Below are 26507 nucleotides of genomic sequence, written 5' to 3' on the forward strand. Positions count from 1 at the left end.
TGGGCTGGCCTATTTAAATCTGGTGAGATGACAGCCCGTATTCTCTATTCTCAATCCTGCTTGCCTGCACCACTCGGAGAGGTAAGCACATCCTGACATTTCATGCCAGTCTCTGCACAAACTTCTTGCCATGTTGTTTTTAAATTCAGATTTTTTTTCTTTTCTACAGCCCCATTGGATTGGGGTTGACAGGCACAATGGTGTGGTCATTAGCTCAGTGACCATTAAAACCCTCTGTTGCTCTCATCCCATTCAAAAATAAAGTTGAAAATGGATAGATAACTGAAAAATAAGCATCAATCACAATATTGGGCAAACCAGTGAAAAATGTGGAGAAAATCTATACTTCCCTGAGTTTTAATCTCTCTCCCTTGTGGTAGGGCTTACCACAGACTGGGCCACCCAAGCAAGGGCAGGTCTGCTTCCCAAGCTGCTTTGCCTGCAGCTTTTAGGGAGCTGTAAATCACTCCAGACAGGCTTGCAGCTGGGCATTTTCCTTCTCCTTAGGACGTTTTACTAAAACTACTGGGAAGTGATCAAGTGAGTTACAGCTTGAAACCAGCCTGGTAAAGAGGATTTTTAGAGGAGTTTTCCTGCCTCATCTTCTCAGGAATATCTTCTGGTGAAAAAGCTCTAGGCACATCACAGGATCATCCCTACCATCTTGAACCCTAAAAATACATAACCTCAATCAGTGCCAGCTGAGCAGGAGTTTAGTTTATGTTCAGTGTGAAGTAAGACTTCTAAAAGCCAAATTCCTGCTGCTTTGATGAATGAGCCCAGTATCCAGGGTTCCCTGTTGGAGAAAGGCAGATGTGTGTGTCGGTCTGAGCTTTTTCTTGGCTCTTTGCCTGCACTGACCCCCTTTAGTGCTGAGAGCAGCACCAGACTCTTACCTGGCTCCTCCCTGTGCCCAGGCTGTCATCATTTTTAAGGGCAGGATCTTTTAAAAATCCCTTCAAGAGCTTTGGTTTCTTATGAGAAGGAAAGAGTAAAAAACCAACCAATGGCTGGGGTTTTTTTCTTTGGATCAGGGACTTACTTGAGCATCCTTGGAGACTCTACCTATTGTGCCACTCGCACTTGGGCTGTCCTGTCCAACTGTCTCTGGTTAACAAGCAGAATGGGATGTGATTCTCTAAGGAGATTTGTGTTTCCACTGGGTCCAATAATTCCAGAGTCCATTTTCAGGATGGCAAATCACTGGGGTCAAGAAGGAATCTTCCTCCAGGGCAGACTGGCACTGGTTCCCAGGGAGTTTTGCCTTCCTCTGCAGCACTGAGCATGACCACTGTTCAGTGCTCCTCAGTCCCTTATGGCTCGGTTGCTTCCTGCTGCTCATGCCCCATGAAGATGGCCTGTCATGCCCTGCAGCCGTGGGCAAGAAGCTTTCCAGACTCTCAGGGTGGGCCCCAAGGCTGGCCTGGGGGTTGCTTCTTGTCCTCCTGTAGCACTGGGCACAGCTCTTCTGGGCCCCTGCAACTCCATTCCTGCCTGCTGCCCTCACACCTCCAAGGCACCACTTGTGCCCTGGCTCTCTCTGGCTCTCTTGCCCCTTGCAAGCCTGGAGTGGGGCTGAGCTCTGCTCTTCCCTTGGCTCCATTTTCCCAGGGATTCTTGCATCTATCCAGAGCTGCCACTTCTCAGTTCTCCTGCCTGCAAGCACAGGACAGACACAAGAGTTCTTTTCATGCATTCTTGGCCTGGGAGCACAGCAATGAAGCAAATCTTGGAAGACAAAAAGTGTGTTTGTCATTGATTTGTGTTACACTTTGGAACATGCCCAAGATAGTATACACCTCTTGTGTTGTTGCTTCTGATTCTCATTCTTCATGTTCTCAACCTTCAAGGAATAGGACCTGCTGGGCCTGTATCCCTGCTGCTACATTCTGTAACTCTGTCGCTTGCCTTTGCCATACTACAGAGGATTTTTTCAAGCTAAACTGAAGAATACAGCCTGCTCCTGGCTACACGTGCACATTGTGGTAATGGTTGTGAGCATCAGCTCTGAAACTGATTCAGACAAACAAAAATTAAAATAACATCATATTTCCAGTTGTAACCTGTGTGTCGTGTGTTCTTGAATGTGTTTTTGGATCAGCAACTCCCTGGAACTTCACACAAATAACAGTCTCACTATCATTTGACTCAAGGTGAGTGCAGAACAGAGCAATTGTGCCATGTTAAACCCAGAGCTCTACATGACAAGGCCCGACCCAGGTCTGAGGGCTCCACCCCCGAGAGCAGCTCTGCAGTGCAGGTCCCAGGCCCACCCAGGAGACAGGGGCACACACACAGCAGGGCTCAGCCAGGGACTGAGGGTCCCAGGCAGAGCTGGGACACGTCCCTGGGCCCTTGGCAGGAGGTGGTGGGGCTGGGGGTCCCAGGGCAGGCCAGTCCCAGCCACTGAGGCCTGTGAGCACCACCAGGACCCTGTCAGGACTAAACTTCAGTGCTCCTGTGCTCTTCTTCAGACACTGGTGGTGGGACACTTTGGAGACAGAGTAATGGGCCAGATGGACCTTCCCTCTGAGGGAGTGCTGCTGTGCTCAGGCTTTTGTGTTTTAGCATGTTCTTCCATAGAAGACAGACCAGACATTTCTAAAAATGAGTACAAGGAGCAAAAAAGAATATGCCTGGGGAAATGAACAAGTGTTGCTCACCTCCAAGTGGTTTGCAACCATTTAGATGAGAAGCACATCCTGCACCAGACTGAAGGCTTGATCTTTGAGCCTCGCTGGTGTCAGTGATGTGGTTTGCCATGCTGTGAAAAGCTATCTCAGTTGAACACTGATGAGTTAAAAAAACCCCACGTGACACTTGCCTTTTGCAAATTTGTGCAGATGGTCCCTTTATCTTGACGTGATCCACAGCCCTGACCTCTCTCGGAAGATACACACCTCCTTCCCACAAGGTGACAGAGCCAGTGCCTAGGCTGGGAGATGGTTATGGGTATTCAGTGCCTTCTGCTAGTGCAGGGCTGGAAAGAATTGTCTTCAGAGATATCCCCAGTGTGTACTGGTAGGGAAAGATGAGAAAAAGAAAAGAAAGAGGAAGAGAAAAGGGAAGGGAAGGTTCCGGAAAGGATCCGGGATGGGAAGGGAAGGGAAGGGGTATTGTTTTGTTTGTTTTTTAATGTCTCCTGCTTATGTGAAAAATTATGTGAAAAATTATTGGAAAAACAGAGATAAAGCAGTGAGACAGTCTGTTGTACGTCATACAGGCTGTCTGCTCTGAATGTTTGACACGTCTGAAAAGTTTACCTCCATAATTTCTGAGGCAGAATTCTCTACTTTAGGTCTAGGGCTATGGTATCATCTTCCCAGAGATGATACCATGCTCAAAAATTTTAATTTACTTTTAGAGTTAACAGCTGCCCAAGAGCAGCAGCTGTGAGGGCAGTTGGAGGATGACAGATTTCTTGCAGTAGAAGCAGTCTGAATTCAGTTTCTGGTTTCATCTTCTTTGGAATGCTGACCTCTAGGGAAACTTTTTTGCAAAACGGTTTGCCAGAGCATTTGTGTAGGGAGCTATTGTGGCTTCAATCAAGTCACAGACCTTTTTCTAGGGACCAGGCATTTGGTGTCAAATCCAAAGTAGGCCCTCACATGAAGCTGCTCCCTAAGGTGCTTCCGCAATGAATCAAATTGCTAAACAATTCAACCACTTAAATTCTAGCCTGATGGCTTTGGGAAGCATAAATAGATTGCTTCCCTAAAGGAATTGGAGTGAGTGGCAACTGTCTCTCATCAACAGGCAATTAACCTGTTTCAAAAGAGACAGGGCTTAAAAGCCAAAAAGCTTTGATTGACTGTTTGTAACTGCCTGCACGAGCTCTGTCTCTTAGGGCAAACAGTCCTTCCTTCTAGGTGTTTATCTCCTTTTATAGAATCACAGAAAGGCCTGGCTTGGAAGGAAGCTTAAAGATCATGTAGCTCCAGCCTGCCCGCCATGGGCAAGGACACCTTTCCTAGCCTCTAACTAAATTCATAGAGCACTGTGATTTCCTGTCTGTGTTACACTAGACAAGTCATGCTCTGCCAGTCTCCTCTGAAACAGAGATTTCGGTTCACTGATGATCTTTATAGCTTTTTCTGCTCCTGTTGTGAATTCATTTTTCTCTGAATAAGAATGATCACGACAGACAGAGACTCAGTGGTCTAACAGTGAATTAAAGACAGCATTAATCTTTCTCAGCTCTTCAAGTGTATGGGTTGTACTTGACATTTCACTGGTAAGCCCACTTGTGTCCTGACCAGCCACTACACAGGTCTTTATCCTTCTCTGTTTTTTTTCCAACACCTGAGTTCCCAGATCATTGCAACATTCTTCTTGTTGAGAAGAACAAACATGGATATAGTTAATTTAGTCAGTTTTTCCACAGGGCCTTGGGAAACATGAATTATTGCACTCTAGTCAATAAACAATCTTAGGACAAGATTCAAATACAGTTGCAGCAAAGAAATAGCAGAGGTAGTATCAAAAACTACAGCAGACTACACAAGACAGTATATGTAGACATCAGACTATTTTTCTAAAATGGTTAGAAGACATGTGAAAGCATACAGTCTTCTAAGACTTCCATATTCATCTAAAAAAAACAACCAAACAACAGCAAAAGAAAAAAACAAGTTAGAAATTTGAATTCCCCTGTGGCTTGGGAGAAATTGCTCTTGCAGGATAAAAAACCTTGCAGGTTGATGCTGGAAGATTGAAAACAAAACTTCAAAGAACTCTAGGTACCTGTTACTGCTTGGGAGAAGGAGAGAACCAGACACCTTCCCCCCTCAAAAAAAAAAAATCCAAACAAACCCCCAAAACCCAAAAACAAAATCCCAACCAACCAAAACCATCCTTAAGGAAAAATGCCTACCAAGTCAACAAACAAGCCCTGAGGAATTCTGCTGAAAAAGATCTTCAAACTTCTGAAGACTTTACTCTTTTTATTTTTATGGGTTGACAGTTTGTTCTGCATCAGAAGAATATTACTAAGGACTTATTACACATGGTGGCACAGACAGAACACAAAAACATTTTTAAAAAAGAAGGAAGTACAACAAAAGCTTCAACAAAAAAAGAAGTGGTACCATTGTCTGTGACATGTAGCACAACCTCCTCCTTACCTGAGACCAGCTCAGCATCTATTTGTACCAATTGTGTTACACTAAGGATGGTGAACAGGTGGGAACAGAACAGAACAGTTAGAACAGACTTAATGTGCTTAATGTGCAGATACAACAAAGTATTTGAATGAAAAATAGAATATGACTTGAGGGGTTTTTTTTTCCTAAATATAATTAAATCACCTAAGTGTTAGCCTAAGTTTCCTCCATGGGATGATTGGTAGGGAAGTGCTTTTCCAAAGGCTCAGTTTCTAGAGCTGGCATGAAAATACTTTTGGAGATGATAGTATTCTGGCTTCAACTTTCCAGGTGTATTTTTCTGTAGTGTTTACCACTGTTTTCACCTGCTGACCATATAGTAATACCTTGCAAGATATGAGATCCCTGCAACCAACATTCCTATGGCACAAGGTTTCAGTTTGTTGTGGAACAACCATCTTCAGAGAGTACTGGTTCTCACACCATTGCAGGTGCCACTGCCAAAACCTAATCTGGAGCTCCTCTCCCTACTATTTGCTCTTCCACACTAAGCCTTGTGGAAATAAGCTGTAATGCATCTTGAATTTTATGGCTCTTTGTGAATCCAACAATTGGCACTATGCCATCAATGTCTTCAATGCTTCTGAAAGATTTTACTCTCTGTAAGGAATCTATTCCAGGTCTGCTTTATTATGTCAGGAATCTATGGATAGGTTTCCACTGTCAATTCCTATGCTGCCATCACCTGTCAGCTGACATGATTGCTGTTGGCACATCCCCCTACAACCTGGTGTGGCTCATTTCCAGGCAGAGCAAACTTGCTGTCATTTGCAGCTTAGCTTCTAGTTAAGCTTCTCTGACAAGTCATGAGGCTTGCTCCAGATGCAGAAACACCAGCACTCTACTGCTAATGACAGACACAGCTCTTTCAAATAACATATCCCTCATCCAGAAATTCCAGGTAATGCTTGGGAATAAATTAGAAATTGCACCCTGTGTTGCTTTGTCCAGATCTGCCCTGGGTAATTATCCACAGTATCTACAGCTGCTCTGTGATGTAGGGTGGTTGGCTTTCTGGGTTTTGTTTTTTTTCTTCCCAAAGTGCCAGAGGCCTGACGGCACACTGGCTTTGCTGAGTGTGCTGCAGCAGCCCTGGAGAACCTTTTCATAGTTGCTGAATATTCACATACACGGTAAGCAGAAAAGGATGTCAGGAAAGCTGAGAGCAGCCTCCAGACCACTAAGGAAAGATAAGGTATTCCCCAACAGCAGGGAGATCCACAATATTTCCATAAGGCACAGCATGCTGATAAAACACCCCAATTTCACAAAGTATGAATGCAGTCACTGCCTAGGTTAGAGTAACCCTTGTTGGACAGGGACTTTCTCTCCTGAAATGGCAGGTGGGCCAGCATATCAGGCTTTTTCCTTCACATTACTATGGTACATCGTTAGAAAATAGAAAACAAGCAACTTGGTTGTTCCCCAAGTAATTCACACCCCAAGAGGAAACCTGGACTTGGTTGCCTTCTCCAAGTAATTCACGCCTTAAGAGGAAGCCTGAAGGAAAGTGCAGGTGCCTCTGGGTATGTCTGTGTACAACTAGAGAAATATGCCATGAATGCTTTGATGGCGTTTGGAAGAAATGTGAGTTGGAACGAGAGGTGAAGGGTGAATTACTGAACACACTTGTGAAAGAAGATTTGTTGGGTAGCAGATGACACCTGGGACCTGGACAGACAATATTTTTGCTGGAGTTTAGAAAAGGGGAGGAAAGAGTGATTTTAAGGAGCTGAAATACAACAGTGAAAGACAGGCGGGTTCCTTTGTTTTGGTCTTTTTGTGTGTGTTTTACAAACACATGTAACCAGTATGTATATAAGCTAGCTAACAACAATCAGATGGCAAGGTGGCCAGAAAGGAAAGACAATATATTCTGCTTTTAAAGTGTTCACAACGTTCAAGATGGTAGAGCAGATGTGCCTAATAGAAGAGAGTCAGCCTGAGAAGCCAAATTGAGGCACTCAGTAGTTGCAGCTCCAGTCATGAAATTCAATAAAACCACGAGAAGGCAACTGGACAGAGTAGGCAGAAAAAGGAAAAAAAGTCTGAGTCTTTCATTAGCAGATGAAATCAGAAAGCTTGGAGGGAAACTTCTTAAAATAGCCTAAGTTTCTTTAGTTGTACTTAGTTTCAGTAGTGTAAAACAGAAAAAAAAAAGTACTTTCATGAAGCAGAGAAGTGTCTTCACTGTTTCAGAGTAACACAAGTGGTTTTCTTTCTGAAGAGGTTTTCTCTCACGCCCCCAGTCGATAACCAAGGTCTACGTACAGTAAAAGCAGGGAAAACCATCTGGGGACTGGCGATTTTCCTACACCACCTCGCAGAGCCTGAGGCGGCGCCCGCACAGCTTCAGCTCACTGAGCGGGCGAGGTAGGCAGCTACTACAGTGGGTCATCTGGTCCACCTCCTTGCCCAAGTGGGCTCATCCTAGAGCACATTACACAGGAATGCGTCCAGACGGCTCTGGAGCACCTCCAGTGAGGGACACTCCACACCCTCTCTGGGCAGCCTATTTTGGTGCTCGGTCACCGACACAGTAAAAAACTTCTTCCTCGTATTCAGGTGGAACTTCCTGTGCATCGGTTTCTGCCCGTTGCCTCCAGAGAGCACAGGGAGAGAGATAAGGCGGGTGCCCGGCGGGCCAAGCGCCTCTAGGTCGGGCGCCTCGCTCGCGCTCCCCGCACCGCGCCGGCCGCCATCTTTGGCCCCCTGGCGCGGAACCCCCGCCACCCGCCGGACCCGCGGCGCAATTACCGCGAGAGGCGCGGGGATGGGGAAAAGGGCCGGGTGAAGTCTCGCGAGAGCAGGGCGGCTCTCGGGCATGCGGGCGAAGGCGACAGCGCCGCGCCCGATTGGCGGGGCGCTTTCCCCCTCCCCCGCCCGCTTCCGGCGTCGCGCATGCGCCGCGCGCCGCCGGGCCGTGTCCGTGTCCGTGTCCCCCCCCAGTGCGTGTGTCACCCGCGCGCGGCGGCGCTGAGGCCGCGACAGCGCTCCTGGGCACCGGCGGCGCGGGAGCGGCCCCGACACGTGCGAACCCGCCGGGCAGGAGAACCAGGATCGGAGCCGCGGAGGGCCCCGGATACTTCGCCCGGAGGCGGCCCGGCCTGGCCTGACCCAGCCGCCCTGCCGGGAGCGGCTGAGGGAAGAAGTGGAGGAGGCCCGCGCCCTGGGCCCGTGTCCCTGCGCGGCGGCGCCCGCGGCCCAGAATGAAGTAGTCGCCGCCGCCAGGAGACACTTCCGTTTTGCGGGAGAGGCCGTGCCGGCCTGTGGGACGCTGCCGATCCGCCGCCGCCGCATCGGGCAGCGCGCCCAGCCCCGACCTCAACCCGACCCCGTATGTATTGGTGCGGCCCCATGTGAGGCGGGCGGTGCGGGAGCGAGCGAGGCCTCGGCGCGGCCCGCGGGTGTCCGTCCCGGTACGTGTGCGCGGCGCCGCCGGGTCCCCATGGCGCCCTGAGCGCGACGGTGGCGGCGGGTTCCCTGGGCCGCGCCCTCGGCCGTGAGCGAGCTCGATGCCGAGCACCTCGGACGCGGCGGCCGGCGGGAGCGGGGGCAGCCGGGGCTGGGGCAGCGGCGGTGGCGGCAGCACGGCGGTGGAGGCGGCGGCCGACAAGAAGCGGCTGCACCACCGGAGACGGAAGCGCTTCGCGGTCCAGCCGCAGCCGCCGCCGCCGGCCCCGCACCCGCTGCTGTTCCCGTTGCTGCAGCCGCCGCTTCTGCAGCCTCCGCTGCTGCAGCCGCCGCTGCCGCCACAATCCCTGCTCTTCCTGGCGGCCACCGGCGCCTCCTCCTGTTGCGGGGACGGCGGGGAGCGGAAGCGGCCGCGAGGCAAGCGGCGCTCAGGCTCCCGGCACAAGCGGCGGCGGGGCCGCGGCGGCGGCGGCGGCGGCACCCAGGAAGCGGAGAAGCGGCGCGGTAGCGGCGGGTTGAGCACTCTGGTGGAGGAATACGACGACGTGAGCTCCCAGTCCGAGGGACTGTTGGGCAGCGGCGCAGCCGGCGGGGGCAGCGGCGGGGGCAGCCCGGGCTCCTCCTCGGGCGGTGGGACCCAGCGGCAGCGGGGCGAGGCGGAGCGAAGCGGCCGGTCCCGTCGGGAGCACCGCGGCAGCAGCGGGCGCTCCAAGGAGCGGCACCGAGAACATCGCCGGCGAGGAGAGGAAAAGACGCAGCAGGAGGGGACGGCGGCACTGGGCCGCGGGGCATCCGAGCCTTCCTCGTCCTCCAAATCCCGCAGCCGCCACAACCACACCGGGAGCCAAGACCGAGAGGGACTCAAGAGCAGCAGCGGCGGTGGCAGCGACAGCCGCAGAAAGGGCTCCCTCCCCTCGCCCAGCAGCAGCAGGAAAGACCGGGAGAGCAAATCGCACCGGAGCCGGACTAAAGCGACTAAAGAGCCACCCTCGGCGTACAAGGACCCTCCGAAAGCTTACCGGGACGACAAGCTCGAGCCCAAGGCGTACCGGCGGCAGCGCTCGTCGCCCAGCCCCGGCCGGGATGACAGCCCTCCTCTGCACCGCTCCTCGCAGAGCCAGCGCAGCCGCAAGTCGCTCAGCCCCGTGGGCACCCGCTCGCCACTCAGCCCCTACAGCCGACGCCGATCCCCCAGCTACAGCCGGCACAGCTCGTACGAGCGCGGCGGGGATGTGTCGCCCAGCCCCTACAGCAGCTGGCGCCGGTCGCGAAGCCCCTACAGCCCCGTTATCCGGTAAGTCCGGGCGCGGGGGCGAAGGCGGGATGGGTTGGGGGCCCGCTGTGTGGAGGAGGGGAGTAATGACTGGGGCAGGAATGCAGGAGAGGGCAGAGAGGTTTGCATCCAGCAGCAATCCCTCTCTCTTGTCCTTTTGCTACCAGAAAGCTGGGGTGAGGGGCAGGGGAGAGGGAGAAGTACAAAGATCTTCCTGTCCTGTCTCTCGGGGAGAAAGGGAGACCCGAGTGCCTGTAACGCTTCGTGGCTAGTTTCTCTCCGTGGGAGACCACCTGGCTGGAAAAAGGCTTTTAAATGCTAAAAGGTATGAGAACGTTTTCAAATGAGAGTGACTGAAAGAAGATGCTCCTTTGAGGACAGGTTTTCTAAAAGACCAATTTTGATTTTTAAATCTTTGCTTAGGAAGTACAGACGTCCTGGTACATTTTTATGTATTCTGTTCTTGGGTAAAGTAGAATGCATCTCGAATATATTTGGATTTGGTTTAATTTCTGCTAATCCAAAGAGAAAACCAGCCGACAGGCAATATGTGTTTACAAGTGTTTTCTTGCTCTTTTTAGAGGTCTGTAGAAGGACTTGGGATTTCTGTTTTGCTGGAAAATTGAGTCAGTCTCATGTTTTGATAAATTGTCTTGTACTTTACATAAGCTATAAAAAACATAAGCTGTTTATCTGCTAAGGTTATGCATGTGTATATAATTAATGCATGCTTGCAGGTAATTTTTCTTCAGTATTAGTAGGAACTCAGGATGTAAAGGTCAGCATTGCATGAGATTTTGAATTTTATGTGGAGAGGAAGTGTGGGCTGTATCTTTCTCATCAGATGCAAACCATTTTGTGGAATTAAAGCTCTTCAGAATATTTTAACCTGCAAAAAAGTACACCTGAAATTTAAAAGTATTTGCTTAGTATGTGTTTATAACTGAAGATTTTTATTTCCTGTATTGGAATCTTACTATTGCCTTGTTGTTTGTAGAGCTGCTTAAATTCATGTCTGGATTTTAGTTTTAAAGGTATCCAGCAGTGTGTTGTTGCACTGGCAAGAATTTTGTTTACAAGGCATTACCTGGTGGTTTGTCTGAGGACTGTTCTCTAATGTTTTGAATAAGCACTTGTGTTGATCACCATTTGGGGTGTCCTGTGGGGTATCCAGGGAACATGATAAAGCTGTTCCGTGTTTCATTGGGCTCTTGGTAGAGTCTGCTGTCCTGGATGTGCATTAAATGCTGTTTAAAGAGCAAAGTAACAAAGCTGTGTCCTACTTTGTTCAGAGAGATAGAGCCAGCACTGTGGGATAAGAATCGTGATTGTCTAAAGGTGTGGTTGTATGGAATAATTTTGTAAGCAGTAGGGTGTTCCAAGAAGAAAACACTGTAATTGCTCTGAAAACATTTTGTTCTTCTGTGAGATTCTCTTACAAGTGGTTAAAATACACTTTCAAAATTATTTGCCTAATAGCATAACAGCAATATTATGCGCATAGCTTGATTTAAATGCCCTAGGAATCAGATTATTTTCTGTAGTTGCTTATATCCTGGAATAAGAAAGCTAATAATGATGCATGGAATTATGCATTTGAGGTTTGCATTTAGGAATAGCCAGATTGACAGCCCAGTTAAGTTCAGGGCTCTGTATGCACTGACTAAATGGGCTGTAGTAGAGTTTTGTAGGAGTGTTCTTTTCCTGTTGGTAGTGAGCCTGTGATTTGAAGCACAGTTTGAGTCTCCTGATTTTGGTATTCGCTCTGCAGTGCATAAGGCTTTCTTGAGCCTGCAGATCTGTTTCTAGAAGTTAGCTTTGTGACTTCTCACTTTTCTTCCTCCCTCCCGTTGAATTGTAATTTGTGTTCAGTTTTTAACTGCTTGCAGACAAATGCAGACTGTCAGGTGTTCAGGAGAGGAATTGGAATGGCTGAGAGAAAAGGAGAGGTTTCTATATGTAGAAAGGTATGTCCTAATGGGGCATTCATTGCAAAAATGTCACTTTCATAGAAAACAAAAGAGACCTTAAAGTGTGAAGATAAATTGTTGATAATGTTTACCTGTTGTGGAGAAATGAAAGCCAGTGGTTTTTTCCTTCCATACAGCTATTGATCATAATGTATATTGCAATGGCAGCGGGGAAATAGAAAGGTAGGGGTTTATACTTTTATTTTAACCATTCAAAACTATGTCATAATCACTTTTTGCTTGACTCTGTAGTACTACAACCAAAATGCTGAACATTTTGCTGTCCTGTTTGATAATGATAGAGTGGCTTTAGACTTGATAGAATATTACAGTTTCGTGAAGGCAATGCCTTCTTACAGCACCTGTGTTCTTCATCTGGATGACTTAAAGGCTTAATTCTGGGCTTGTATCCAGCTGTAATGATGTCCAGACAGCAGGGACTTTTTATGTGACTCAGTATTTCAGCCTGCAAGTCTTTATGCTCTTTTCATTTTATATCTCATCTATGTGTCTTCTCTAATGTTATGTAAATTACCCCGTTATTTTGGTATGTAGAAAATTATTACAAAGCAGTTCTAGCGTCTTGGAAAGCCTGTGTGTTTAATGGTGATTTTTTTAATCTAGGTGTCTGAGCTGCTTAGGGAGAAACTTCTAGTAAAAAGCTGAAAGGAAACAAGTGAAGTCAGCTTTGCTAGTTTGAAGCAGCAACAGTGCATTGTTGTTGTGAGGTTTGAATTGCAGTACTGACTTAGCTGGTTTTAGGTGATGTTGTTTGGCTGTGGGTTCTAAGGAGAGGCAGAGACACTGGATATGTGTTCCATACTTGGTGATTACTCTTTAAATGATAGACTAATTACTTTTTCCATTATAATAGCAGGGAAAATTTGTGTTTTGGATAAACTGATTGAGCTATATTCACTTGTTGGACAAAACTTCTTTACTTGCTGCTGGTGGATTTGTATTACTCTTATTTTCTTGTGGATGGGGTAAGAGAACAGTTCTAAAGTAGCACATATGCATATTTTCAAAATGGAAATTTTTCCAAAAGTATGAGGTATTTATTTCTCTACTGGTAAGATGACTGGATTACATAAAAAAATCTCAACCAAACCCCATGGTTGACAAAAGAAGTAGACACAGTCTCTTGCTTCCTACAATTTCATGCTAAACTAGTTTCCAGAGAACTTTTTTGTAACTTGAGTCTGGTCATATGTTATGTGATCACAAATTTAAATCAGTTAGCAGTATAGACGAGTAATTGCATTTTTCCAAATTTGGATACACCGACCCATCTGCTTAGATAAAAGTAAGTGGGTGGGGCACTACTAGATAGTGCTAGTATGTGCATAGATGTTGCTTATAGAAAAGATACAAGATTTATTTTTATTTTCGTACTAGAGTAATCTCAGTCTATATTGCTGGCTAGTCTGTAGTAGTGAGGCTCTGCAGAATACGGGTCATTTATGTGCAAAATCACAAGTGTAGGGAAAACAGTAAAATACGTATTCAGCTAGTAAATGGAGAAGCTGTGGTGCCATACACTGATAGGAAAATGACTTTAATTCCAGTAATTCTACTACTTTTGAATTTAAAGGATTAAGAGAGAGTTTGATCCCCCCCACCCGCCCTTGATTAGTAAAGATAGATTTTTTTTTTAATATGATTTAAAGCTCTCTCATTTTGGTTAGTAAAACTGTATTTTGCAGAATTTAAAATGGACCACTTTAGGTTTTCACTGTTTTGAGTAGCTAATTTTTCCAGTGCGCGTTGCTGCCTTTGCCTTTTGCCCATGTGCCTTTCCTTTTTCCTTGTTGCTGCTGCTTCTTTCCTTAATTGAAAAAAAAAATTAATTTGAAAAAATTAACTTCAAATGTGTTCAAACACAGATTTTGAGTTGACTTGACCTTTTGCTGGTTGATTTCTTTGTAGACCAAGTTCTCATATGATAATAGAGGGGTTTAAAGCAGGTTCAAGAAACAAATAAAAGCCTAGCTCAGAGTTTTCCAGTATGTATTAGAGGACCTTTTAAAGACTTACGTTTAGTTTGAATCAGTAAGGCAGATTATGTAGTCTTCATGTACAAAGCAGCTGAGTAGGATGTTGGTTGCAGAGCTGCATAGAATGTAACCTTGAATTAGGGGCTAGAGAAAATAAAATTAATAAATAAGGTATCAAGTGAAAGAATACTATTACTGTAATGGCTTAAAGAAATGAACTATATGTTTGCCTGCTAGACCAACATGGAAAAGCTAATAGTATAAGCTAAAGTGTTTTGTCGAGGTGGTTTATGTTACCAAGGGGCTGTAAATGTCTTGGAAGGTCTGTTGTGAAGCCAGTTGATTGTGTTTGAGAAGAGAGACCTAAATTTACTTGCTGTGCAGGGAAGGATGGCAGTGCTTAGTCAGTAGTCCAGCATTACCTGTGGGTTAAAGAAAGAGCTGGGCTACAGTAGTTGTTTTAACCTCCTTTGGACTGTTAGATTTCTTCGTTTTGCCTTTGTATTCTCATAAATCCCTTTGTGTTACGCATTGTTAAAAGTTACTGACAAAGTTAGTTCCCTTGTTCAGCTCACAGACCCTTACAAAATTGTTTGCACTTAGGTAACATGTAGCTGGCCACCAGCATGATGGATTAAGCTTGCTCTTAAAGCAGTTAAGAAGAAAAGAGGTTTTCAAGTTTAGAAACATGAGAAGATAAGACATGATTGTACGGATTTATCAATAAAATGTAACTTTTTTTTGTATTGAGGGGGTACTGAAAGGGGACAGAAAGAAACACCTAAAAATGTAGCCTGGCAAGAAAAACCATGTAAACTGAATGAATGAAATGTATTCCTGGAAATCTGACGTAGGTAACAGTTTTATTTCCTCTTGGGTGTTAAATATCAAGACAGTAAAAGATAGTACTCTAAGCTACTATTTGGAATTCTTTCATTTTCTGCTTGAGAACGTAAGTGGTATTATATCAGTAGACTTTTTTTCTTTGTTAAATTAATCAGTGAATTTATTTGTGATCCAGTGAAGTGCAATAAAATGTTGCTTATCAGGACGGAGAAACATTATAATAGTTTTGAAACCTGTAATTCGAAACGTTTTGATTTCTTAAGTAGTTTTTTCTAAAGTGACTAAGTACATTGTATGAAGCAGCGAAACAATGAGTACCTGTTTGTTTTATGAAATGTTGGGTACTAGGCAAAACCAAAAAATTGAAAGACAGAACCGTGATAGCTAAACCAACTTGCTTTTTTTCCCTTTCATCTTTGAGGGCACTATTTTTCTTGGCCTGAAAAGTGGAGTTTTGGTTTCAGGGTGGCTTCCTCACTAGTGCTTTCTTCCTCTATGGCTTTCTTTAAATATGTCTTTTCTCCTATATGGTTTGTAGAGAATATCTTAATGGTTTTGCTTGTTTGTTTGTTTTGCCTTTTATTTTATAGCTATAGCTAAAATGTAATTTCTTTCATGTCCCTTTGCGGCTAGTCTAGTTGTGCGAACTTACAGTCTCCAGGCACATCAGTTTTCTATTTTCTTCTTGTCATCACGCTTCATATCTAAAAACACACTGACATCTGTATATGGCTCAGAAAGGATTTTACAAGTGTCATGAAGTGTGGCAGTTATCCTCTCTGTAGGGATCTACACTTGTGTGAAGTGAATTCAAGATGCTGAAAGAAAACTATTAATGGCTTAAGTGGCAAAGGTACTCTAAAATGGGGCAGAACTTGTGGGTGCAAACAGGGAGAAGCATCAAAGGAAAGTTACCTTCTTATTAACTTAGGCTTCTTATTAACCTCTCCCCTTGTCTGTTAACAGCACATGCTGGTGCTTCAGTTTAAGAGAGTGAAATGTGGCCTTTAGGTTTAGTAAGCTTCCTGATCTCTCCTTACTTCAGGAAGAGAAATTTGAATTGCATTGTTCAATGTATTTGATTTTTGCATTGCAGGTCTGTGCAGTTGCAGCCATCGTTCTTTTGTTTCTTTTTACTGTGTTAAAAACAGGCTGCTGACTACATCTGAATCAGTTGGTGTCAAACGTTGGATAAGGCATTTTACATGTATGTGTATGCATGCACACACATTTAATAGAGACCTGCTGGAAGATTTAGACTGTACTTCAGATGTCTCTCCTGGTGTATTTTCAGGGTCTCACTAGGTAGTCAGTGTCCCATTAACTGGCAGACACTGGCTGTTGTGTGAGTGCATTTCTATGCTACTGTGACTTCATCTTTTATGTCAAATGTTAGGTCTGAACAGAGTGAGCTGGCTGGTTTTGTTATGTATTAGGCAATATTTTTCCACTCTGAGTGCTGTATAAGCTTTTGAGGAAAAGCTTGTAAATGTGTCCATATTTTTGGTCACATTTTTATAGGTGAAAGCTTGTACATAACTTGTTTAGTCTTTTGGGACTTCTGAACTACACAGATGAAAGAAAGTGATAGTTGAGTGTTTAGAAAGACTATTAAGCTTATGAAAACAGCAGGTGTTATTGTAACTTGAATAACTATCACTTTGACAAATACGCTTTTTATTTAAAATTCAGGATTTGTCAGTTTGGTTGAAAATGCTTTTGCATTAATAATTAATGCTTTTGCTGTATTCTCTAGGGTCTACCTCAGTGGTTCAGGTACAGCAAGGGGTTCTTGCTAAGGTTTTTGGGCTGCTAAAGGTGCTATATATAGGTAATATAATAGTTTTTCTGACATAAATAATGAAAAGTTTTTGGAAAATTTAAACCAGTGCAGTGTTATAAGCACTGTTATAATCAGTCAACGTATTTCATAACTAGACTGCTATCATTTTGATCCACTATTAAGGGCTGTAAGAGGTACTGGGACTGAAACTTAACTATTTGTGTGCATGCACATCTGCTGTCTCCTGCATGAATGCAGTTCTGACATGGAAAAGTTGTACAGTTGTCATGTAGAGTGTGAAACTCATGATGGATGATGGTTGGGTTTGGTTTGTTTTTCAGCTGAGCCTGCACAAATTCATGTCCATGGCCCAAACTCTCTTGGCTAATATTGGTAGAGTACAAACATCAATCCACTGTCAATTCTTACTTGCTTTTGAAGTACAAAAATGTAGGTTGTTTTTGCCCTAGGTTTTCAAAACTGCCACTTCCTCACTGAGTTATGGTGGCTGAATCAGATGATGAAATTAGTTGTCCTTGATTTGAACAGATTTTTTTTTCATTTTATCCTTAGTAGTGAGCTAAACAAACCTAGTTTTTTTGGTGCCAAAGTGGAACAGAACCAGTCTTAGAATCAGGCACGGTATCTCATCAACTGTGCTGTTTTAGGCTGCTACTTCTCTTTTCTAGTGCATGTGAAGTTACTTCTGTATTTGTTAGTTTACATGATTACTTTCTTTGTTAGGTATCAATCAAAATGAACAAGAAACCCCACATCATCCTTACGAAAGAAGTAGGGCTCATTTTGAGACCTTTAGGGCATGTTTTAAATCTAGTACAGGTTGCAGTGATGTACTTGGGATGGAGGTTATGTTCTACAGGTAATTGGAGAGAGTCAGTCTGAAATAGCTGATTTATAAACAAGATGTGCAAGGAAACTTTTTTCCAAGACAGGTCAGTGACATCCTTGCAAATGATGCACCATTTATAGAAGTCAGTTTAGGACTAACGGGGACTCTTAGCTTGTGCTTGATGCTGGAGAAACGCAATGATACTGATTCTAGGGCGGGTGCAGATCTCCAGCAGTAACACCTCTGTTTGAGATCTACAGTAATTCCTCTCCAAAAGTGAGACAGCAGTGTGAAGAGAGCTCTGGTATAGCATTTGAAGTGTGTGTATTTTTTAGACCCTTTTTCTTCCTGCTACATTGTTTTAACTCTGTATAATGGAACTTTGTATATTCTGTGGGATTTAGCACTTAGATCTTAAAAGTAATGAGAAAAATTACTTCAGCAGCAGGATTCGTAATGAAGGAAGAGTTTTCAGTGGAATTTTTTTGCCCAGTATTATGATTTTATTTGGTGTTTATTAGACATTAACATTAATATCTCTTTACTGAGTAAACCAAACATTAGATTTTGGTTGAAAATTGTTAGAAGAGAACTGTGAGGCTTTTTTCAATTAAAGTGTAAAAAAACTTTTAGGATTATTATTATTATTATTATTATTGCTATCTGTTTTTGTTACGCTGCTGTGCCAGAAAATCCTATAAAACCTGATTCCTGGTGTATAATTGAACTGTGCTAATTTCCAAGTTATCTTCATCTGGGATTTGATTTTTTTTTTCTTTCGTGAGTCTCTAGCCATTTGGATCAATTTCACCTGTAGAATTTTGAAGCTTGTGCTATACTATATAGTGTGCATACACATTGTTTCAGTCACTTTTTGATTTATCTGAGTGACTTTTTCTTGGGTAAGAGTTCCTGCATTATAAAAGGAAGAGAGTATAAATTTAGAAATTAGTCAATATTGCACACAAAAGAAACGTTATTGTACTAGATTAAATATTTGTTTAGTTGAAGCATTGTGATGTAATTTCGTGTGTTAATAATTAAAACTGAATTGATTTAATTGTCAGTAAAATTAAATTTGGTGTGGGATGTGTAGTCCTGATCATAGGGATTGTAGTTGGCATTCTTTTGGTTTGTTTTTTTGTTGGTTTGGTTTGGGTTTTTTGTTTCCTTTTCTTGTAGCAACCTCCATACATTGGTGTGCTATCTTTTGAGCTCTAAAATTCTTGTATCTTCAGGAAGTTTTAGTTTTGCTATTTCTTGATACTTTTTTCTTTGTTCACCTGATGAAGAGTGGGTGTTTTTAATCCTGAGTATGCTTTTTCCTCCAAATGATAAGCAAAATAGATTTCCATCAAACTTTAATCAAGAAAATACTTGTAAATCTGATGAATATCCTTGTTATTCTTGGTATGGTAAAATGGATGAAAACCCCTACATTTAATTTAATTTATTTCATAACATTGCTATGTGGTTGCTTTGATTTTTTTTTTTTTTTTCTTCTTTCTGTTAGTGCCTGCATTCAGATGCAGTTATAGCATAGTCCCATTTGTGGGTTATGTTTGCTTGTCAATAACTGTAACAAATGTTGGGTACTTGGGCTTCTTGGAACCTGGGGAGGTTGTTTGTTTTGGTTCTTTTTGAAGTTGTACAATTAGATTTCAGAAAAGGAAAGTTCTCTTTCAGTTGGCCACATTGCAGCCTTTAGTATTCAATTTTTTTCTTTAGTGTTCCATTTTTTTCTCAGTTAATGAATTTTGATATTTATGGAAGTGAAAATTCAGACATTGCTACAATTAAAAACAGTGTTGCTTAGATTTCTCTTGTCCTGCATAATTTTAATTTCATTTTGTTGAATTCTGACTATGTATTCAGTTGAATTTTTCTCAAGTACTGTATATACTAAAGGTGTTAGTACAAGTTACATACATTAAGATTTTTTTAAGGAGAAAAATGTCTCTTAAGTAGTGAGGAGAGCAGAACATTTCTTGCCCTTGTATAAGTATTGTATTTTGCAGTTCTGTGAGATGAGAAACTACATATAAGAATTCTAATGTTTTCTAATAGGAGGGTGTAGAATCTTGATTGGTTAACTATACAATTTTTTTTTTAATGCATGGTCTTTCCTATTTCATAGACTTCTGTTTATTCTATGAGCATGGTGATAATAGTTGATTTAAAAAATGTAATTTGTCAAAAAAGTAGATGTGCTGGGAAAGCAGCTAGACTTCTTTTTACCTGGGTAAATCTTTACTTTTTTGAAACAGGAGATCAGCAAAATCTCGAAGCAGAAGTCCATATTCATCAAGGCACTCCAGGTCTCGTAGCAGACACAGATTGTCTAGATCCCGAAGTCGTCATTCAAGTATTTCTCCTAGTACATTGACTCTGAAGAGTAGCCTGGCTGCTGAGCTGAACAAAAACAAAAAAGCAAGAGCTGCTGAGGCAGCCAAAGCTAGTGCAAAAGCTTCCAATACTTCAACACCTACTAAGGGAAACACTGATGCTGCTGTAAGTGCACCTCAAGTGAACAATGTTAAGGACCTGAAGAAAATCAAAACTGAGCATACACCTTCTCCTACCAGCAGTGCAAATCTGAAAAATGACAAGGCAAAAGCAAAGGTCTCACTTCCTGAAACAAAAGCAGAAAATAATTTAATTGCAGATAAAATTACCAAACAAAAGCCTGCAGCAGTAAAAGAGAATAAATTGACTGTTGTGAAGCAGCAACCGGTCCCTGTAAAAGAGAAAAGCAAACCAAGTACACCAAGTGTAGTAGCCAAGGAGAAGGATCGAATTGTTGCACTACCGACCTCCACACTACCACCCTTGCCTTTGCCTCCCACGCTGCCTGAAGATAAAGAAGCTGATAGGTGAGTTGTGACAGAGATTTGCTTTTGGGATTGTTTGTTCCGTTTTATAATGGCTGTTGTTATTTCCTTTGGAAAATAAATATAAAACTATATGCCAGGTCAGGCGAATGCATTATTTAATTAGTTCTTGCTCTTCAGCTGTTTGACTGGTGACTATTAGTGAACTGGAGGAATTTGATCTTAAAAATAATTTTAGTTCTTGAAAAAAGAAGAGTTTGGTCTAAGAAGAATCTTTCTATAAAAAGTCTAGTAAAGAATTGTTTTAAAAATTGCTAGTAATAATAGCTTTGGGATGAATGAAAGGATGTATTGAAGGATTCAAGATTGCAAGTTTGGTGTGAACATATACATACATACTTCTGGGGAAAAGTTGAATTCAGTAGCAATATGAGAAAATTATTTAGCTGGGGTTCAAAGAAAAGATTCTCTTCCCTTTGCAAGGCAATTGTTTTATAGTTGGGTGTTATTTTAGTGTAATTTATTTCAAACCATCAGTATTATTTTGAGTATGTATAATGGAAGTGAGGTTCTTGGCTTGCCATTTGTGTTAATTTTGAAGTGTAAAAATTGGTCTGTAGTGAAGAAATTAATTTCTGTGTCCAAGTGTCATATGAATTTAGACTATGATAAGTCTGTTTGTAGTCCTGACAGAGAATCTCTGCTATGATTTGTGGTTTTGTGGGTTTTTTGGGGTTGTTTTGTTTTGTTTTGCTGAAGGTGCTACATGCCTCTCACATGTATGCAAGAAATCACTTCACAAGTAAGACAGACATTTTTAGCTAGAGGTGAAAATGTTTCTCTTGTGTTTGCTCGTAATTTAAGTTTGTGTTAAACATTAAGGCTGCATAGAAGCCTTGGGAAATAAATGCAACCTAACATAGTATTAGACAATTATATATTATTTTTTAGTTGTAAGAAAGAAATCGTTTCTTGCCCTTCAGCATTAAACTCTAGCAAATGTAATAATGGTGTAGTGCGTGTATGATTACATTTACATTTGTGACAAATCCATCCTCTCCAGGTAAATGAGAATCCTGATACTGTGAGCAAGATTTACTGTTTTAACTAAAAACTAGTGTATGTAGTTTAACTAAATATTACTGGCATTGAAGTATTAATTGCAACAGCATGAAATGAGATTTCATATTGAAGCTGGATGATTGCTTCTGATATTATTATTATTGTTATATTTTAATGGATTACCTGTTTTAAGTTAGCTAGGCTGAGGAGTTAAGCTACAATTAAGCAGTGGTTCTTTCATTCTCCTTTCAAAGTGGGGGCTCATTCTCCTTTCAAAACCAAAAGCCTACTGCTTGCAAACAGCTGCATTAGAAAGATTAATGATAAGTAATTGAATGTCTTTTATGCTTTGCTTAGTTTTGCCTATAGGATGTTATAAACTTTGGATCAGAAATTATAAGTAATGATAAAGTTTAAGTCATCAAAGGAAAAAGATCAATGTTTTTAATGGCGGAGGAGGGCAAAAATATTTACCTTGGGCTCTGAGTTACTGTGGGGAAATTGGGTCAACAAAGAAAGTTGGAGCTCAACGCTGTGCAGAACTGTCTGGTTCCTTCAGTAAAAATCTCATAAACTCACAGATAAGCAACCTAAGGGAACATCAGTGTTGCTACCCCGCAATGCAGGTTAGCTGAAAGGGAAAATTGCCCTGGTCATTAATGATGTGTGGTTTAGCAGACCTGAAAAAAAAGCTGCTCTTGGCTGCCTCTGTTTTCATGTGCCACTTTTAAAATCCGTGTCAGAACCTTTCATATGTTAGGCTTTCACGCATATTGAAAATTTTGGGGAAAAATTATGAAAGAAATAGTAATATATAATTTTCAAAATAAGAGTGTTTTATTGCCATGACAGTTACATGCACTGCACCAAGGTGGTTTATTCTTTATAGCATGTTAACCATTATATTTGTGATGAGGGCAGTCTATGCTTCCTTGTGATGCTTCTTTAAAATGGGGCAGCGGCAGTTTAGGAAGTGGTAAAAAGACATAAAAGGGTTCAGTTGTCACAGAGAAGCATAGACATATGCAATACACTGGAATTCTTTATTTGAATATATAAGGACTACTTATTGCAAGAAAAGTAAGAAAAAATGTATGCATTCTGTATTATGTGAGTTGGCAATATGTTTCCATTTATAGAAGTTCCTGCTTTGTCTAGGAAACTAAGCAGGTAAGAAGTTGTTGAAAAACTGTATCAATAAAACTTAAGTCATGCTTTGAGGGGACATTTACCAAGTTAGCTGCATTTGCCAAATGGTACTATTCATCCTTCTCTGTGACAGTGATGGAAATTGAAAGAGTGAATACTGTGTGAGTGTCCCATAGGAGAGAAATAATTATGTAATTATAGAAAGTTTAGAGATGATCATGGCTTTAAAATTACTGGATATGCAGTAGCTGAACAAATCTAGCTAAACTAAAAGAAGTTGTGGTAAAATTGAGGCAGGTACTTAGGAAAAAAAATCCTGCAGCAGTTATGATTCCCCATTAGAATGGTAAGAGCATTTCTAAGATCACTGTGTAATTGTTAAAAGATGCTGTGCATGTGTTTGGGGATTTTTCTCAAGACAGAGATGAACAGTATCTGTTATTTAATTATGATTGGTTAAAAATCAGTCAGATATCAGTAACCCATGTCAGAAAATCATTGTCATTATTTTCATCTGGTTTTTTTCTCACTTGATATGCATGCTGATCACTAGAAATGTGTTGAATCTGGAGTGTTTCAGCAGATGCATGCAGTTACAATTTGTAAATGAGGTGATGTGGACAGGCTTGTAATGCCTGGCAGTGTTAATATAAGCATGAAGCTCGTTAGCTGTGATGACCAATTTTAGGGTTAGTCAGATCTTCTCTCTTATATGGGAAGTCAGAGTACAGATTTTACCACTGTACTTTGATGTCTGGCAGCACCTGAGCTCTAAATATTTGTAATAGTCCAGGCCATAAGCTTGGAAAGAAGCTTATGTGGCAGAAGAAGTCTGGCCTGGTAAGGCTTATTGTGTCATCTTACCTCAGCTTTCACCAGGAAAGTCTGCTTTCACAGTTCTGTGGAATTGTGGTTGTTAACTGTGCATCTTCCAAAGAGCTATTTGAGTCATTTATCCAAGTCCTGCAAATTTTAAAAGCAGATTTCAAATGTTGGTGCATTGACAGTCTAGAATATATTATTTTTTGAAAAATAATTCTAATAAGTTTTGCCTTTATGCTAATATTCTACTATCTTCAACTTATTAGCAAAACAATGTTTTTTTTAATAGTTTGAGAGAAAATCTTTCAGTGAAGTCAGTTAAAGAAACAGGGAAGAAACTTCGCCATCTGCTTGCAGACTTGCCACTTCCACCTGAGCTGCCTGGAGGAGCTGAGGTACCCAAAAGTCCTGAAGAAAAGAAACCAGCAGTTCAGTTACATAGCAAGAGAAGACCAAAGTATGTTTATTAAACTTTTTAAAAAAAGCTTATTAAGCAAGTAGAAATAATAATAGTTTCTTCTAAAACATGTTCTTGTTGAAAGAGTTCTGCTTTTTGACATTTTTAATATTAATGTGGCTTGACTCAAACTGCATGGTTTATTGCCACTTAATAGTAATAAGACAATTAACTAATAATGTCTCAATTAGTGTTGAGGGTGTCTTCAAAGTTAAGACAATGTATAGACACACTAGCTGTATTCTTACAAATATTTGTTGCTTTGTAGAATATGTGGACCACGACATGGTGAAACAAAAGAAAAAGAAATAGACTGGGGAAAGCGCTGTGTGGATAAATTTGATATCATCGGTATTATTGGTGAAGGCACTTATGGGCAAGTTTACAAAGCCAAAGATAAAGATACAGGTAAGTTCGAAAAAGATAAATGTAGTTTTATAATTTTAAGTGAATAGGATGGTTTTGGTTTTTCTTTTATATTGAGTAAAATTTGTGGTATTCCGTCCTCTTATGTTTTGAAGTTTTTTAGTTGTTGGTGTGTTCAGTTTTAACTTTAGCATTTGTCTAAATCAGAAATTATTGTTTGCTGCATTGGAAAATCATTTCTCTGTAAAGCTGTGGCTGAAGTGTAGCTGAATAGTCCTAAATTCTGATTCTTAGTTTTTGAGTTTTGATGGTCTGTGTAAAGTTGAACTAGTAGAGAAGAGAGGCTAAAGACAGGTTGGCAAACTGTAATGAAGTTTGTAAAGGGATGTAACTGTGAAAGAAGCTATGCATAAAATTGGGTCGTGGTTGTTTGTACTCTGGTAGTCACTAGTTCATAGTAGGAAGAGAATCTGCTTCTGTGCAACACAGCCGTGAAGAGTTGCACATGGGGTATTCTTGCAATATAACTGACTTTACAATAGTCATATTATTTCTTAATTTCATATTAAGATATTGCTGAGATGAGTGAGCAGTCACCACTGGGATACATAATATTGTCACCACTTCTAAATAGATTATCCAAATTCCTTATATATGCTGTATGCTGTGTGATTGTTTTGTGATTAGTTAGTAGTTTTTTCCATGACTGCTTACCCTTCTGGCTTATTTGTGCATGCTTTGAATGCTGGACCATTTTCTACTTCAGCAGTAACTGGACCCCACTGGAGCACATACCAGCCTCAGTTCCTTCTTTCTGATCGCCAGAAGAATAAGCAGTGTGATTATAATTCCTTCTTTATTCTTTATCTGTCCTTGTCTCAGTTCAGCTTTAGTTCTAACTGAATTGTCACAGATTTTTGCCTCTACCTTGAGAACCTTTGCAAATCATTGTTAGGATCTCCTGAGATACTCTTCCTTGCATATTTGCATTTTAGTCCTGTTGTAACCATATTGCCTTTTTGGCAAGCTTCAGGTTATTTGTGTGTCACAGTCATCTCTTAACCTCCCCTCCCCTAGAAGTTGTTGCTTTCTGCATTGAAGGCGTCTGTACAGATACAGCAAGCAAATCTGTTAGCTTTGGATTCAAATCCTGTGTGGAGAGTGGCATTATGGCCTTTGAGATACCTTAGAAGAAGCTTTGTAATGGGCTTTCAGAGCAAGTGGATGTGGTGTCATGCTGGAACATGATCTATTGTGAATGTATCGTGTAAGTTAGTGTAGGGTAAGTACTTTTTAGAGCTAACACAGATACCTGGGCTGTCAGTAAACTTCCCAGACACAGCAATAAACTTCCAAGAACACAACGATTGAACTAGCATGTATGGTCTGTAGACATCCTCCATCATGAGTAGATCATGCTCCTGCCATTTTGTAGACTCCAGTTTGATCCAGCCAACCCTGCAGTAAAATAGTTAGGGAAAATCTCCTCACTGTAAAAATGGCAGTGCCACCTGTGCTTGTAGAAAGTATACTGATGAATTTGAGGACTCTTTATAGTCGTCTGCCTCATATCTTGAGCTGTGTAGTATTTCTGGCTAGATACATGCATTCTGACCAGTGGTAATGTAGTATTAAGAAATCCAGAGCAGTCACAGGTCTCTGTCTCTAAAGCTGCTGCTGATAATCACTCTTTACTGGTAGACATGGTGTGGAATACTGGGATATGTGAGTGAGATGTGCAGGAGGAAGGAGGATAGCCCTTATAGTGTGTGTAGCTGAAAATTCTCATTTGTAGTTTTGCTTCTGTATGTGATGCTGATTTCTGTTCAGCATAGTGCTTGATGCAAGCATCAGGGTTTTGAACAACAAACATACAAATCAATACTAAATCCCATGATTTGGTTGCTAATCTTAATGGCTTTTATTTAAATTTCTTTTTAGGGGAAATGGTAGCACTGAAGAAAGTACGACTGGATAATGAAAAGGAAGGGTTTCCAATTACAGCTATTCGAGAGATTAAGATTCTTCGACAACTTAATCATCAAAGCATTATCAACATGAAGGAAATAGTGACGGATAAAGAAGATGCTTTAGACTTCAAGAAGGACAAAGGTATGTATGCTAGCAGGGCTTGCTCTTTCTGGACCTGTTCTTAATGTGATAGTCTGCTATGCTGGATTTGAAGTTACGATTCATTGAAAATATGTTTGCAAATTGTGATGCTTGATGAGGGATTTGTATTTTGATTGAAATACTATAAGAAGTTGTTTATTTAACTCAGCTTGCATTTTGCTTATAGAAACATTTTCTGCCAATATTTTGTGGGATAAAAAATATATTGCTTGATTGTGGTTTTGCTGTGGAGGAGCAGATGTTTGAGTCCTTGACACCCATGGATTAGGGTGGCCAGCAATAATAGGAAACTCTCAATTGTGAGCTTTTCTTAACCTTTTATTTTTTTAGTTCCTTCTCACACCATTTAGAGTATAGTAGGTTGAATGTTGAAGAGATCTTTTTAATTTTAG

General features: G+C 41.8%; 1 protein-coding gene across 4 annotated transcripts in view; it reads left to right on the forward strand.

Moving 5' to 3' along the window:
* The first annotated feature begins 8650 nt into the window (after positions 1-8650).
* The window catches only part of CDK13 (cyclin dependent kinase 13), a 47346-nt gene continuing 29489 nt past the window's right edge, over positions 8651-26507 (forward strand). For all 4 annotated transcript variants that reach the window (XM_030965958.1, XM_030965977.1, XM_030965986.1 and 1 more), the window contains exons 1-5: positions 8651-9870; positions 19563-20168; positions 23449-23616; positions 23885-24024; positions 25924-26094. In XM_030965958.1, the coding sequence (XP_030821818.1) occupies positions 8678-9870; positions 19563-20168; positions 23449-23616; positions 23885-24024; positions 25924-26094 (2278 nt within the window). In that variant the 5' untranslated portion in view covers positions 8651-8677. The remainder of the gene's footprint in view (positions 9871-19562; positions 20169-23448; positions 23617-23884; positions 24025-25923; positions 26095-26507) is intronic.

Source organism: Camarhynchus parvulus, chromosome 2 (assembly GCF_901933205.1).
Source record: "Camarhynchus parvulus chromosome 2, STF_HiC, whole genome shotgun sequence".
Taxonomy (NCBI): Eukaryota; Metazoa; Chordata; class Aves; order Passeriformes; family Thraupidae; genus Camarhynchus; species Camarhynchus parvulus.